We start from the raw sequence: 17,008 nt of genomic DNA, 5'->3' as shown, positions 1-17,008 counted from the left end.
AGATCCATCGTTGAGAAGTGCTTCGCGTTGCAGGGCCGGTCAAGTATGTCGTCTATGCGGGGAAGGGGGTAGACGTCCTTCTTTGTTATGTTTTTGAAGCGGCGGTATTTCTACCCCTTTGTCCCGGATTGCTTGTCGTTTTCGGGGTGACACACTGTAGAATCTCTGGCAGAGAGGGGGTCGGGTGGGCTGCTGTATTACAATGCGATGCTTGGTATATTCGGTGTTTGTCGGACCTTCGACGATGACGAGAAGCACTCTCTGTTTCTTCGAAGCAGATTGCGGATCTGGTCTTGTTTGTTCCGGGGCATGTCTCGGTTTATGTCGCAGACACGCTTGTGATCTTCGTTAGGTGAATCTTCTGGGGCTTGATCGGAAAGGGCGAAGGCATCGCGAACGTCGGATAGTTGATTGAAGAAAGGCATCATCGTTCCTTTGTAACCGTGCCGGTATTCTTCAATGACCTTCGTCAGTATATATCAGTTTAGCTTCACCATTGCCGAAATAAATGCACGATTCCTAGCTGGGTTCCCCTCGATGGGACCTTCTAAGTTCTTGGCATCCTGGCACCTACGGTGACCATGACACTTGATCGGGATGAGGAGCTCACTTTTTCATCCAGAACACTCAGGGCAGCATGCTGCTGTATGAGGGATGTCTTCGTCCGTCGGAAGCGTAAAGAGCTTGTATCGAAAACCGATGATCGCCTGAAGTTAATTCAGAAAATCCACGCCCAGTATGACGTCACGAGATACTTGCTGTAAAGAGATGCGCAGTACGTTTTATATTTAATATGTACACTAGAAATGATTCCCATCTTCGTTAATGGCAGCAAATGATATTAAATCTCCCCACGTCAGACGCAAGATAGCCCGCCTATCTTTTCTTTAACTACTAATTAATGGATAACTAGGCATCTCTCTAGCCCCCTTTGCACAGTTTTCAGAAATGCGTAGTACTCGTCGTCATCATCATCACACTTTAGCACCGTACTTCGCGATTGACGAATGGAAAGCCCAGCCTCTGCGAGTAATGCCGGATGTTGATTTTGACAAGGCGCTTTGTGAGTTATTTTAGATTATATATGTACTATAATACAGAATTTTATTGTTCTCTCTGTTTTACGATACAGCTGCACTTTTATTGAGTAAGTATATTTTTTTGTCGTCCCCGCCTGGACGCAAATGAGGGTCTGCAGTACTGTGAAAATAATAATAAAACTATTAACTCTACGACAGCCACAGGATAGGTATGTACTTTGACAGTCACTCGCGCTGTGCATCGTCCCGATAGCACAGTGAGGCGGCCTCGTGCGGTGCGAATTTCAGCGCCGTCCAAAGCAGTCGTGACTTTCCACAGTTGCGATGAAGGTTCTAATCATCAACAAATAATCGGCTCCTGAGTCTAATAGAGCTGTAACTTTTAGGCCGTTGATAGCCACCTGTAAGTCGAATGTCTGGCTCTTGCTCTGCACGTCTTCCTCAGCGTACGGTAGCGGCTTCGTCGGGTAAGTGAATCGCGGGTAGGGCGTGTCGTCGGCCCTAGTCCGGTAGCGCCGTGGCCGAACTGGTTTTTGTTTGTCGCCTCGGTGTAGTGGTTGCGGCGTCTTCATGCGATGTGTTCTGTGAAGGATCTTCGTTGTTTCGCTGGTGAGCAACCTCACCTCTAAACGTTGCTTTCTTTAGTTTGCCCGGCGGGAGCTAGGGGACCTTCCTCCAAGAGCCGCTGCGTATCTGTAACCCGGCGACGCAACACGTGGTGTGGACGGCGATGCTGAGCGGGTGCGGACGTGGTGTGGACGCCTCTCAGCGCAGGTACTCATACATCTCCTGTGATCGTTGGCCAGGGTGGGGTCGGGAGGCATCGACTGAAATGTCACGTAGGCCCATCCTTAGCTGTAGGGGCACTGCGGAAGAATGTAGCCGGATCCGGCGCAATGAAATCAGAGCGGGCGGCGCTTGTCGAGTTTCCCCCAGAAATCGGCTTTTCTTGGCTGAGTTGAGCGGGCGGATGAGTAGGATGCTTGGGGCAGTCAATACGGCTCCTAGCTCAGAGCGGCGGAACGCCTTTGGCTGCGGACCGCGGCGGCGTAAGTCATGGCATGCGGTTTTGCGACCGTCGTAGTCGCGGTGCCAAGTGCCTGTTGCATTTCTTCTCGCATCGCATCCATGAGGATCGCTCCTTGCGGCTCTCCGGAGGATGGCAGCCGTGATCGTAGCTCCTCGCGGACGATTCCGGGGATAAGTTCTCGCAGGATGCCGGTGGTGGTGGTCATCATGTCCGGACGAATTGCACAGACATAGGCAGGTCGTTAGTACTCCTGAGTCCGGACGTCAAGGGCCTTTTCGATCACTCAGGCATTGTGCATGGGTTCCTTGGCGGCTTTTTGTGTCTGACTACGAGGCTGGAGAAAGAGTTCTTCTTTGACACCGCGCAATAGAAATTAACCTTTCTTGTCATCTGCCATCTCAGTGTCGGCGCGACGGAAGGGGCACTTCATTTCTGAGACATAACCGCGGGCGGACTCGTTCGGGAGCTCGGTGATGTACTGGAGGAGTCGTTCGGCTCCTTGTTTCTCACGATACAGGTGAACGCCTTCAAACGTTCCGTCTCAAATAGCCCCTATGTCTTTATAGAAGACTCGTGGTTTTCATACCACGTACTTCCTTCGTCAAAAGTAATAATAATAATAATTGTTTTTTTAGGGGAAAGGAAATGGCGCAGTATCTCTTTCACATATCAGATACTGCGCCATTTCTTTCCCCCAAAAAAATTATTATTATTATTATTATTATTATTATTATTATTATTATTATTATTATTATTATTATTATTATTATTATTATTATTATTATTATTATTATTGCTAATACTACTACTATCAACAGGTTTCTGCTTCTAAACCGTATAATTAACAGTGCACTTACGGCACCCCTGAAGACCGAAAGGCGTCAGAACGTGAGGACAAGTGTTCACCTTACATTACAGAGATTCAGAGCTTCAGTGCTGCCATAGGTGCTTCGCTACACGGCTAAGAAACAAACTACCACTGCCCAGTTACTTTTCGCAAAGATGGTACGTGCTGAGCCCTCCATGGAGAAAAAGACGTGTTCGATTTTCGTCGCATAACGCCAATTGTTGAGCGATGCCGCGCGCTCAAATTGGTCCAACCACTCCCCGGGGTACTCGTCAGAGAAGCCATTGAACTGTGGCGGCACCCGCGGCTGGAGCAGAATAATTCGGGTCGACGTCTGTGGCGAGGCCATGGTGGACGTAGCTGCTTCTTTGCGCTGTCGGGTGCACTCCGGCAGAGTCCCGAACTCAGGTTGCACCCCTTGTAGCCGTCGGCTGGCTCGCTCAACCGGAGTCAAGTCCTCCAGTAACAGACGCAGAGGGCTGGCGTCCCGACTTGTAGGGGGTGTTCGCTACAGGGACCGCGCTCAGCATCTACACCAGATCTCACGTAGTGCTGACGGCAGTTCCGTGGTCAGGAAGAGATTGAAAACGGCTTCTTTAAGAGGCTGTTTATTGGGCATACCTGCGCCCACAAATAACTCAGTGACTGGGCGGCGGCGCAGCAACAAGCGTGCTCGGCGGTCGTCGAAAAGCATACCTGCAGCTCTCCGCTGCGCTCATTGTAAAGCCGACTACGAAATTTCGAGAAACGATGAGCAGAGTAACCACAACAATCTGGAACAACGTTGAATCGGAACGTTGAATCCCGCCAGGGCGCGATCAATAGATATAAGTCTGGTCGTGTCTTGCATCACGAACAGAGCGATAAAGCTGCGCGCCGGCAACTTTGAAGAATGAACAAACATCAAAAAGCTTTGCATCAAAGTCCTTTACATTTAGAAGTTGACACCCACAGTGGAGATAGCACGCCTGAAAGATACAAGGTTTTCAGATACTAATTACAAATTTGCAGCAAGCAGGGCCGGCCGCTCTTGATGAAATTTCTGAAGTCGCTCAGTGCGGCAGCGGAGCAGAAATCTGGAGCGTAGAGGAGAGTTGGACTTGTTCGGTCTGCAATGAAGCTGGACGCCACTGGCAACGGGAATTTATTGGCGCTAGCTGGCTTCTTTAATATCCTTGAGTTTTCACCGTTGACGCCCCCAGTGGAGATACAAGGCCTCACAATGACAGGATTTCATACGCTCATTTCTGAAAAATAAATAAACTTAGTTTTAAAAGTCTGTTCTCAGAATACTTTTTGCGCGCACAAGACGACACGATAAAGAAGAAAAAGACAGGACGGGTCGTTGCGGGGCTCGTAGCTCCTTTCAACCAAAGTTGCTTCATTCAACGTTCAACAAGAGTTGGTCTTTAGACTGTGTGCACGGAAGGTATTAAGAAGGTTTTTTTCTAAGGTATTGGCTAATAGAGTCAGGACAACCTTAGAACGCAATCTATTAAATGATCAGGCAGACTTTCGTAAACGCGTTTCATAAGCTGGACAATATAACATATCCACACTATCAATCAGATCATGGAGAATAGTGCGAAATAAAAACAGCCCTTTTATGCAGCCTTAAAGGGGCACTAAATAGGAATCTGAACCCGTCTTTTTATCGCGGGAAATTGAACACATTCGCAGCATTCTTAGAAACTGAATTATTGTCCTGTGCTGCCTATTCTCCTGATTAAATTGGATTAGACGTCCCGGCTCCCACCTTTTTTTTAACTCAACGCGGTAGGTAGGCGGTGTCAACCAAGGCATCAGCCAGTACCGCGGCGGCTCGCCCCTCTGACATCGGCGGAGCGATGCGTAAATCAATGAGTCCATGTGTATTTTTATTTCCGTGGGCCTAATTTGCGGCTATATTGTCTGCGACTGAAACTGTTTATTCACAGAAACCTAAAAAACAAAATAAAAGCGAAAGCGAAGCCGCTACGGGACTGGCTGACGCGTTGGTTGACTCTGCCTACCTACCGCGTAAGTTGAAAAAAAGGCAGGAGCCGGGACGTTTAATCCGATTTAAATTAGACAAATCGGCCGCACAGTGCAATAATTCTGAGTTTATCAGAATTCCCGGAACGTGTAGATCGAGTTCCCGCGGTAAAAAGACGAGTTCAAATTCCTCCTTAGTGCACCTTTAGAAGATTGCGAGAAACTCTGTGACTAAGTTCAAACTCAGCAATCAAGCAGGCATTCCGGAATGAGGGTGCTTAAGAGGCTAATGTAAAAATGCTGGAAGATATCTGTAGCGATTACACTGCTACGATAGTCTTCCATAAAATCCGCAGTAAAATTGTAATAACCCAGTAGAACAAGGCAGCATAACCCTGTAGCACAAGGGCTGGTTGCTGCCAACAATAAGCCCACATGTGTCCCGCGTGGGTGCAGTGCTGGCACAAACCCTTGGGCTCCCCATTTTATGCCACATCGGTTAGGCATGGGCTTAAACAGACTGGACAGCCCACGTGGGTCCCACCACAGGTGCATGTGGGTTCTATTATGGTGAACTGCGGGTAACACCCAAAGGGCCTGCTCGTAGAGCTCAGTAAGGAAGCCGCACTGGTTTTCTGTGGGCAAAGAGCTATTTTTACGGCTTTTAGCCTAATAGGTCCTGCGTAGAAAATACAAGGGCTAAACTTTGGGCTTCACCGTGGTGAAGCGTTATAGGCATCCAGTTTGGGCTGCCTGGGGAACACCTGCGATGGTCCCGCATGGGCTGGGCATGGGCAGTTTTGCCATTTCCACATTGTCACGTTTTCTCCGCCTGTGTCCTAAATCAGGTATGAAAGGGCTAAGCATAGGCTTCATGCAGTGCGTGTGCATAAAATACGGGGGCGACATGATGGTGAAGTGCAGGCACCCCCAAAGAGAGTGTCCGTGTAGCACCCTGATGGAGCCAAGGAGGTTGTGCGTAGGCTAACACCAGTATACCTGCTTTCAGCGTATATAGGTCGTTCGTAGAAAATACATTCGCCGGGCACGGGCACATTTGCCACTCCCACATGTTTCCCGCATTTATCCTACATATTGATATAAAAGGACCAAACGTGGACTGCGCAGTGGCGAAGCATGCAGTGTGTACACGAAAAACGACGGCTACATCAAGGTGAATTGCGGGATACCACAAAAGGGGCTTCCCGTGCAGCACCCTGACAAAACCAAGGCGGCTGTGTGTCGGCAAACAGCTGTCATATTTCCGCCTGCAGCCATCGTAAATCCTGCGCAGATTACTCTGGGGCTTCACAGTGAGGATTGTCGTGCGCTGTTAACGAGTTGCCGGGCGACGCTTATCGACAGTCCAACGTACATAAGCTGTGCATGGGAAGAGTTCACATTCTCACATTCAGCCTGCCTACATATTCTATATGGGATATAAAAGAGCTAAGCATGCCCAAAGAGCAAGACCTTGCATGTTAGAATGTTCTGAAGAGTTGTTTTTTGAACGTTAAAATAACAAAGAACGCGCTATTTTACCTGGGACTTTTTCCTGCTTCTTTTACACATGTCGCATTGCATTCCTTGCAGTGTTCTAAAGTCGCCGCGTAGAACGCTTTCAGCTTAAGGTTTCTTATTGTTTCAGTGCACTACATTTACGCCAGCGCTAGAAGCGCTTTCATCGTCTGTATGCAACCAGTGATACAGGGCCTTCACGACTGGTAGATGAACATCGCGAGCCTCCAGCGACTGCGCAGGAGGCTGCACAAACTTTCTTAGTGTTGTCGTTCATTCCAATAGCTTTCTTAAACTCTTCTAGCCGCCGTCTCAAGCGAAGCGTCGATGAATACGCAGGAAATTTTTGGCTTTTGTGCAGGCATTCTTGCTGCTTCCTCATCGCCGAATGATCGCTCATTGTTAACGCAGCTTGTCAAAGTGTAGATAACACGCACCATCGAAAATGGCCCAGAAATCACCCAGAACAATTCTATCGGTGAACGAAAAAAGGATAACTCAACAGAGCCAGCCGGCAGTTTGAAGTGTTTCCTTAGGATCGGCGCTTTGGGCTATTGAAAAGCAACAGCACGTGAGAGAACAACACAAATTAAAAAAACACCTGGATAAAACTCCCAAAGGTGGCAGTATTGACGCAAGTAATGTTTGCAAGCTTTTTCTCTTGCCCTTCCACACATTTTCCTGCTTTCTCTGAGTCGGTTCGCAAAAAAAAATAAAAATACTGACTCACCCTCGGTTTTTTGTCGGCCTTTGTTCCTCCCCAGGGATGACTCCCCGTCGCTGTGTTGCGCCTCCCAGCCCCCTTCCGCGAAACGGCGAGGTGGTCACACTGCAGTCCACTACCAAACATTGTATGCCACTTCCCCCCCCCCCCCCCACCCCCGTTTTCCCTCCCAAGCGACGCTTCCATGAAGTGGCGAGGAGGCTATGACTCTATTACTTGTGCGTTGTGCCAGGTCCCTGCGCGTACGTTGGCGTCAAGCAGTACTCCCAAGCCTTTTCCTTGTTGTTTTGGGACGGGCTTTTCCTCTCTCCGGCGGTTGAATAAGTCTGAGGCGACGAAGGAAGCCGCCAAAACACGCGTGACACTCACTCGTCCTCGCTGACTTTTTTCCACGTAGGAACAATGTTACGATGAAGATCTTCAAAACATTAGTGATTCAAACACCACAGGGGTGAGGTAGTACGTTCATAATACTGAGCATTTCCCATGCATAGGGCCAGGAATCATACGACACCTGGCTAGTCCTTGTCTTCATGTTCGCTCTCTCTTCTTTTGTGCACCATTATTTTTTTAAAGTCATATGGCGTCAGCTTACGCTCCGTGAGATTCGGGACCGGCTCACTCCTCCTTTTCCTCTTTTTTTACTTTTCTGTCTCATCTCTCAGCTATTACTAATCCACAATAATATTACCGATAACGATCGTCGATTGCAATAATAATTGCTGTTCAATTTACGATCACAATTATCGATTCCCAGTCGTCAATCGCTATGTAGGTTACAATGCATGACATACTACGCCACTTTATATCCCCCCCCCCCACACACACGCACACTCCAGTTTTTTTCATACAATGAGGCACCGCCTTTTCATTCCGTGCAATTTCTGAACACTACTTAGGATATAAATGCTTTTTTCATTAATATAAGCCGCCGCCGCGGTGGCTCGCTGGTTATGACGCTCGGCTACTGGCCCGAAAGACGTGGGTTCGATCCCGGTCGCGGTGGTCAAATTTCGATGGAGGCTAAATTCTAGAGGCCCGTGTACTGTGCGGTGAAAATGCAGGTTAAAGAACCTCAACTGGTCAAAATTTCCAGAGCCCTTCACTACGGCGTCCCTAATAGCCTGAGTTGCTTTGGGAAGTTAAGCCCCCATAAGCCAATCATGAATACAGGACCATAACACATTCAAAACACACATTATTAAGTTATAAACCCCACTACGCGTTCACTGGGTGCCCCTCAAACACGCTTGAACCAACGGCCCTTCGTGGCATGCGTGTTGCGTGCCCACCTGGTGGGGCGCAGTGGGCCTGGGCTCGAACCTGAATGAGGGCTATGATCTTTTTCTATTTTTCTGATTGCAGGAGTTGTGGGGTTTTTTCCGACTGACGCCGGGCAACGGGCGACAGCGGGGTTTCAACAGAAGATGCTCCTTACACTATCGCGTAATGCCTGTTACGGTCCAATGGACCTCTTCCAACCGGCATCAGAGCTCGTGTTTCTGGTCCGATGAGCAAAAGATGCTGTGCACCGAAGGGCTATAATCGGGAGAAGAATGGCTACGACGCGTAGCAATCGGCACCTCTAATCGAGAGAAGAAATGGAACGGGGGAGAGATTGTACCAATTAAAACCGCTTCACGAGTGAAAGTAGATGGTTTTGCCTGTGGGCCTGGCATGGGGTAGCCCGCGTAGGTCCCCGCTGTACTGCCAACTTAGGCCCCTCCAGGTCCCTTTTGTAGCCTATTAATGCCCATCTGGGTGCCACAAGAGACCGAGGAAAGCCTCCATTATCGTTTTTATGCATGGAGGTCATAGGGGACTTTTCCTGGTGCTGTGCAGCAAGCCAATTGGGCTGCCTTCTGGGTCCCTACCGAAGATGCGATGGAAAACCTGCACATATATCGTGTCGGGCCACCATGGGCAGGCCTCGCCGGACCCACAAGGGCCAGCAATTCAGAGCCCCATTTGTGCTACTGAGGAAGGAGGTGTCTCCGGAAAGTAGACACGATCTCGCCAATGCCACTCATCATCTCTTTGTCGGAGGTATTCAGAGGCTTGCAAGGCAGAGCACTGCAATGCGTCTAAACATGCATATACTGAAATCCAAAGTAGTGTTCAGCAGTCTCAGAAAGAAACAAGCCAGTTTACAAATCGTACCAAGGCATTCCAACTGGCAAGGCAGTCATGTATAACTGCGCAAAGAAACAAAGACAGAGAAGAAAAAGGCACGACACGAGCGCTGGCTATCAACTGATATTTTATTCAAGGAAAAAGGCCTATATATGTATCTTCATCCCGCGGAAAAACATGCTAAAAAAACCGAAAACGCAAACACTATCACACACTATCTTGGCACATGTAACGTGATGCCACTGTGTATCTTGTCTCTGAAGATGCGGAGATTGCTTTCAGGTTGTGATCACAGTGGCATCACGTTACATGTACCCAGATAGTGTGTGATAGTGTTCTCGTTTTGGGTTTTTAACATGTTTTTCCGCGGGAAGAAGATACATATATAGGCCTTTTTCCTTGAAAAAAAAATCAGCTGATAGTCTGGGCTCGTGTCGTGTCTTCTTGTTCTCTGTCTTCGTTTCTTTGCGCAGTTAAGCATGATTCCCTACCAACTCGCCCAGTTTTCCGTTCTTATTGGCAATGCAGTACGTCTACTGTTGGTAGTAGTACGTGTACTTTGGGCAGGTAGTGACCACAGGTCCGAATCACGAGAACGAAATAACTTGAACAATAAGAATGGAGTCGAGAGCATTTGGCAGTTTCTCTCAGAACATGGATGGCAGTTTGCTAATATGGCTCAGGAGAAAATATATAACAGTTCTATTTTACAGGTACTCACCTACGGCGACAAATGTGGTGGAAAAGGGGTTCAACTGAGGTGAAGCACAACGCAGCGATGACAATGATAGGTGGAGCGAGAAGAGAGAGGAAAAGGGCCGAATGAGTGAGGGAAAGGCGGGTTAAGGACGTCCTAGTCGAAATCAGGAGGACGGAATGGAGAAACAATATGTGATACGGAGACAAGATGACTAATCTTCCCTGAGAATAACAGACTTGATTCCAAGAGAAGGAAAGCTGAGCGTAGCAGGGGGCGGCAGAAAGGTAGGTTGGCTGCTGTCATAATCATTTTGCGGGGATATTGTGGGCGCCGCTGGAGCTGGACCGGGTTAATTGAAAAGATATGGGGACGGCCTTTGTCCTCTGTTTCGTTTCCTGGCAAAGAAAAAGTGAGAGAGCACTCTGCATAGATATAGCATCAGTCTTGCCGATTCGCGTTTTAGGAATTCCGCCACCTGTGACATCTGATAGCACGTTGCGCCGAAAATTGTGTACTTTTGTTGCTTTATTCACGCTGTATTTATGGTCAGGGATGGTGAAAGCTGATGTCCTTGAGCTTCAGGCTTCCATAGCTTTACAGCGCTCCTATTCCACAGGCCTGGGCCTGCAGTGGAGATAGTGATGGTTTATGGGCACTGTCACGAGAACCATATGCTCAGCCCACAATGAAGGCCTGTGCGCCGCTCTTAATCGCACGAGTTAGAATTCCTCAGTCTTGCCGTGGACTTCGCAGAAGCGCCCAAAACGTAGTGCGTGTGTTGAACCTTCAGCCCTACTCGGTGCACTGTAGAGCAGTGCTTGTCCCATTCCGTCTAAAAGGTAAATCTGCGGTTTTTAAGAAGTGCAGTGTACGGCAGAGTCAGTGTTTCAAAAATTTCCCAAATTCTGGATTTGTTGCTTGTGGCCATCGCATAGGTGTTTGAATTAAGGCAGTTTACGGGAGCTGGTAAACTCCGCTTATATGTATACCCGGCAAAATATTTTAATGGCGGGATTTTGGCATCCATATTTGCACTTTGTATAATTCATCTCTAGGCTAAACCGCTGTGATATTGATGCTGTAATTGGGCGCTCGTGGAGGAATTTGGGGGTCCATTTTTTTCATATTATACTTGAGTGGAGTACTTGCCTGACTGGATCAAAACTAAGAAATCCACATCGTCTCCAGCTACAAAAAGCCGAAACAAACGGCCCACGCAGCAATGGTTTTGGTTTATCTTGCTTCCTCCTCTGGGTAAACCACCTCTCTTCCCATGCTAGACAAGTCTTTTACCTGGAGTAAGCGCGACTGCGCCACTTGAGCCGTTGCTACGTATCCCCCTTGTTTTGGCTCTTCGTAGATGTAGACGATGAAGATGCTCATAATTTTGATTTAATCAAGCAATGACTCCTCTCAAGCATGTTATGAAAAAATTTACCGCCAAATGCCACCGTACGCCTCAAATTAAAATATGAATATGAGAGCGATTTAGCCCCAGAGAAGCCTTACAAGGTGCAATTATGATAGCAAAAATCACGCGAATTAAAGATTTGGTCGAGTGTACTTAGTGGCAGTTCAAGTACACGGGGTGTGATCGTGCCCATGAACTCTCCGTGCAGACGCAATATGTGCTGATTCGCTTCGTCTGTGTTTCGCAGGAAGCAAGAGCCGCATTAACCGAAGCCAGTGTTCTTTTTATTTCCATTTTGATCTGTCGATGGCGCCAGCGTCTACGCGCATGTGTTGCCGGCGAGATTCGGCGGTATTGTTTCCCAAGAACGCATAAAAAAGGTCGGCCAGTACTCGCGCACATAAAGTTGCGGGGAAAGCTGCATTAATAGAATCATACCTTTAGTCGGACCAGTCACCTTACGCAGCGCAGTTGCTGAGAGAACTGGCGCGGTGAGCCATCCTCAACTTCAGGCAGCGATGAAGCGAAAACTCATAGTTAAGGAATTTTGCACTTCAGGGTACGATGACTTCTTTCCTTGATATTTGTCCAACTCTCTCATTAATTTACCAGAAAGTGTCATTTTATAGCAAAGAAGATCCGACTAGGGGAGTCTATGGCTACATCAAGATGGCCATTGCACGATGGTTATGCGCGCTATGAACTGTTGCTTAACGGAAAACTGAAGCACATTTTGCGAAAATCTGGCTGGCATCGGCGGCCTACTGTTTTTCATGCTGCGCACTCGAATAGGCCCCCATATTAGGCAAAACCAAGTCCGAATTATCTTTTTTGGCAGAAGTATGCAGCCGGCGCCGCGGCGCACAACGTGGGTTGCGCTGCCTCCTATGATTGGTCAAGCGGTCGCGGCGACACATGAAGAACCGGGGAAGCGGCCGATATAAATCCGGCGCTGAGTTGAGTGCAGATCGCAGCTTCACGAGGTGCTGCAAAACAGATTATGGCGACTATTTTTTCGCTGAACTCCAAAGAAAAGGATGCCCCAATTAGTTCATTTCACTTAAAACCCGAGACCAAGAAATTGGAATGGACTCTTAAGCTCCGCCTGAAACGTAACGCGATAGCGTAATGGGCTAGTCACGTATATGCAAAAGTTCATTCTCTAATCTATATTGATAGATCCCTGGGAGTCCTCATACCACTCTTGACGCACTGGTGCAGCAATTAGGCGACGCGCCACTGCCCCGCAATGGCAGGTGCTGCCAGAGGTTGCTCTTCCCAGGTTGCTCTTTCCGAGCGACCCGTAATTTACGAGAACAGAAAATTGGGCGAGTTGCAATAAATTAGCACTCTTGTCATCTCGTGTTTCTTCCACTACGTCCTGTGTTTAGCGCTGCTTAAAGACGACCCATCATTGACTTCCACCTGGCACAGTGGGATGTTTGCTCACTATCCGGCGGGCAAGTTGACGACGCCGCAAGGTCACATGACCTAAGTGGTCCACATGCCTCCTAGGTTGCTCTCTGGTAACCGCCTGCCAGACGTATGCCCGTGATTGTTCGTTCGCAACGCCAACGCCAACATCGGATTTTCTGGAGTACGAGGCCTTTAACGCTCTCGAGTTAAAAAATGCAACCAAAACAATTCTATGTACGCCTAGACTAAGCGTACGCTAGCGGGAAAGACGCGCATGCGTTCCGTGCTTAAAAGGCCCCAGAGCAATCTCGGTTGGTATTCTGGGAAAGGAAGGGTTGCGAAACCTACTCAAGCCGATCGCCACCATTTGCCGGCTCCAGCCTCGCCCGATAGGCCGCCATAATAAACAAAAAGGACCACGGCGTCGTTTAAATAATAACATGCTCTGAGTGCCTAGCGTTGTACGCTGGGGAAACAAAGTATTTCACGGAAAGAAAGCAGCAGCACAAGGCTGACGTCCAAGTAAGCGAAGCGCAGTAGCCGAGCACAGCGAGACGTGCGGCCACAGGATAGACTTTGTCAGAACTATTGTGATGGAGACCAAACAAAACTCACGCACAAGGCTGCAGCGCACAAGCAGATATCGGGAAATATCAATCGCTCCCTCGGAACCCTTCCCACCTCCTAGATCCACACTTTAAGTACAGTGTCCTGCGGGTCAACTATATGTGTGTTTAAAAGGCAGTCTGCAACACGCTCGCACTAATCACCCGTGCGACCTGTACACATTTCTTATTAAGTAAATAGTTTGTGTATTTACCTCTCCCCCTATCCTCTCTTCCTGCCCCCGCACTTCTTACATTTCATTTCTCTACTCTGCCTACTATCCTTTATTTCCGCTGTATCAGCTCAGGTGCTTCAGTGTCGATGGCAGATTCCTGGACCAGCAAAAATCTCGCCCTTCGTTTTTATTATTATTTTAATCAACCACTACTACTAGTACTCGCTCGCAGTGGGAGCTTGACGAATAAATAGAGTACGGTATCGAAATGTCGTGTTTACTCAGAACTGGGTCTGCATCGCAAACCACACAGACCTCTGTCGAAAGCTTTCATTGTATTCGAATAGTTATGATTACTGACGAGGCTCCAACGGACGGAGAGAAATTGGCAGTGGCTTGGCTCGGCTATGCCAGGATGTACGTAGCGAGAGGTACGTTCCCCTGGCTGAGTTTGTTTTTCGGAAACTCGAATGGTGTGATCAGCCTTCACATCCTCTTTCATTTATTTTTTTTATTGTACCCTTAAAGGCCCTTTTCGGGCATTACATAAGAGGGGGGGGGGGGGGGGGCAACAGTTGAAATACAAAGTAAAGAGTATAACATTTTTAATACAGTAAAATACAACACAATGCAAAAAGGATCCGGAATAAACTGTGAAATGTTAAAATGCAGTTCTAATCAATACATGGTGGATTGGTTTCTGTTGACTGACGCCTTCCATAGGCACCATATCGGCGGCTTTGCGCCGTCTACTGCGCTCAGCACTCTGGCATCTCCGTTAGGCAAGGCGTTCCTCTCTCTGTTCGAGCGTCTCCGCTGCTCTCTTTGCCTTCCGACGCCCATTCTCTCTTTGTTGAGCAGCCAAGTGCGAAGCGACAAGCTCAGGGTCGGAAGAGTTAATCTTGTGTGTTCTACACCACCGTTTAGCAGCGGCTCGAGTCTCCTTTTCTGCGCGCATGTCAAACGTTGTGATACAGACTCCCATTACATGTCCCCCTTTTTATGTGGAATGCAGAGCATGCGATGCGCGGTTCGAGTGATAGAGCGGCGCGCGGCGAGGCGGCGACGAAGAACGCGGCGCAGCAGGGGGGTCTCTCTGGTTACCATTATGTCGGCGCATGCGCACAACTGCTCATCCGCGTGACGTCACGCTCGGCTTCGACGGCGGAGCGGGCGCGCGGCTGCGACGACGGCGAGGCGCACGCCGCACCTTGCTCCTCTCTGGTTGCTATGGTAACGCCGCATGCGCACAGCTGGACTCTCCCATGCACCGCGATATGCTGGATTTGTAGCCCAGTGTAGCTCTCGCTACAAAACAATATGCCGCATATGAATAGCTGCGATATTGTTCGCTTGGGCGCCTCGAACCTGACTTTGCTCAACACGCTACAAAATATCTGGCGGCGCCTGTGCTGAGGAGAACCATGCATGTCTGAGCCTCTCTAAAGCTTCTGCAGAGGCGCCATAAACATATCAGGCGCGTGCTATGCGAGGAAGCGTCTCGCAGAACCGCCACGACATAAGACACAATAGTAGGCGCTCCTCAATATCCTGTCCGCACGCGAATAAACCTGCCGCTGATGGTTCAGGCAGCAAATAGCATGGGGGTCTGTAATGTGTCTCCTTTTAATATGAAAGTAATTACTTATTGGCCACTACCCAAGCGCAGCCATACACGTACCATACGTAAGCCGTATGCTAGCCGTCCGGTGAAGCAGTGATCCTAGTTTCCAACCTCACACCAGGACGAATTTTTTCTTTAACTAGGAAGTTTCTGTGGAAGCATTATAGCTTTCCTTTGTCGCCGTTTGGCTGCGCTGGAGTGGATCGTTGAGTAATTACTCTCGTGTTACAAATGCACTCCATCTGGGCAGATTCTGCTAAACATTTGGCCTGTGTGTCCACTTGCGTGAAAAACGGATAAACACAGGTGCAGCCCCGCGCTGAATCTGTCTGTCCGTCCCAGCGCGGGATCACTCACCAGTGTCGCATCCAAACGTTCTCGCGAACTTCAACATATAAAGAGACAGGAACAGCGGCAAAGCAATGAAATTAGACTCAGCTGTAGAAGCTTTTATCGTTTTTTTTCTAAGCACCATACGCGAGAAAATCGAAGGAGCCGTGTGTGGTTCCACTGTACCTTTTCTAGAGAAGTTATTAGAGATCACATTAAGCACAAGCTCTGCATAAAGGCGCTCTGACGGAAGTTAATTCCCCCAGCTGAGTATGCATTGGCTGGCTTGAATTTCCCCCTCTTCACAGCGCGACCGCCTGCGCTGCGAGATTGGTATCTTGCTGAAAACGGTGGAAGGTGACACAGTTGCGGCAGCAGTTGTTCGTGCTCCCGAACGCTATCCGAGTTAAACCTGGTGCTCAAATTCAGATGACACGTTTTGTACGTCCGCAACACGCACAACACGAGAAGCAGCGCACGCAGCACAAGAAACAGCGCTCGCTCGGGCGATGGAAGCATCGCCGGCTGCTCAACGTGGCGTCACTTGTGCCGACATGGACGAGGCTTCTCTCTCCGCTATTCTCCTCTCCTACGCTCACGCGCGACGCGGGGGATTTGAACACATCCCTTTCCATGGTTGATTGCGCGAGTGTTTTAGCCAAAATTGAAAGAAATAACTTCAGAGACGCGATCAACAACGAGTATATTTGAGAACAATATAAAATGAGAAGATTCGTGACCCACCTCGGTATCCCTTTAATTCTGCACTAAGCGTATCTCGTGACAACTTCCTACCGCATGCAGGAGAACGTCCAAGGAAATCAAAGCAGCCGTGCCATCATGACCTCGTATGGCCCTTTGGCAAACATACCCGACGACATCTTCCAGAAACGAATCGCCGTCATGGGCCTTAATGGCTTTCACGTCAACTATCCGGTAAGTGAATTCTCGCTAGTTGCGAAGAAGCGGCAGAGCTAGCGGCGCACGCATCGTGCCGCAGACAAACTGCGCAAAAGCATCGACTAAACCGACAGATCAACCCACCTTTTTTCATTTATTTAAGCATCTTTCTCGTCTCTCATTTCATAGTTTTAATGCCCTGAGGCAATAAACATCGCTTCAAAAAAAAAAACACAGTGCAAATACACGTGGATGAATAATTTCGCGCTTAGATTACTGGAAGGGGCATAAAACCGAGAACAAAAAAGAAGAATTAACTATGCATCGGTGACAATCCGTTACCTTGCCTTCGCTTTAAATGCACTACCCAACTCTGTTTCTAATTCATCATTTCGACAAGAATGTCATTAACCTGCCTCTGTTCCATGATACCCTCCGTTCTCTTCTTGGCTCTTAAGGGCACACCTACCATTTTCCTTTCCATAGCTATATCTGCATTGCCCGTAATATAAGTTGAACTCTTTTCATTACCCTCCATTTTTCTGCCCAATATAGGTGGGCGCCTACAAGATACAGCTAT

The 17,008-nt window shown here is 48.5% G+C and overlaps 1 protein-coding gene across 3 annotated transcripts in view; it reads left to right on the top strand.

The window, feature by feature from the left end:
- LOC144110178 (uncharacterized) overlaps positions 1-17,008 on the top strand; it is a 315,005-nt gene that overhangs the window by 178,134 nt on the left and 119,863 nt on the right. For all 3 annotated transcript variants that reach the window (XM_077643014.1, XM_077643013.1, XM_077643012.1), the window contains one exon: positions 16,333-16,464. In XM_077643014.1, the coding sequence (XP_077499140.1) occupies positions 16,333-16,464 (132 nt within the window). The remainder of the gene's footprint in view (positions 1-16,332; positions 16,465-17,008) is intronic.

Source organism: Amblyomma americanum, chromosome 11 (assembly GCF_052857255.1).
Source record: "Amblyomma americanum isolate KBUSLIRL-KWMA chromosome 11, ASM5285725v1, whole genome shotgun sequence".
Taxonomy (NCBI): Eukaryota; Metazoa; Arthropoda; class Arachnida; order Ixodida; family Ixodidae; genus Amblyomma; species Amblyomma americanum.
Note: the sequence above shows the minus strand (reverse complement) of the source record. Positions and strands in the feature narration are given on the sequence as shown.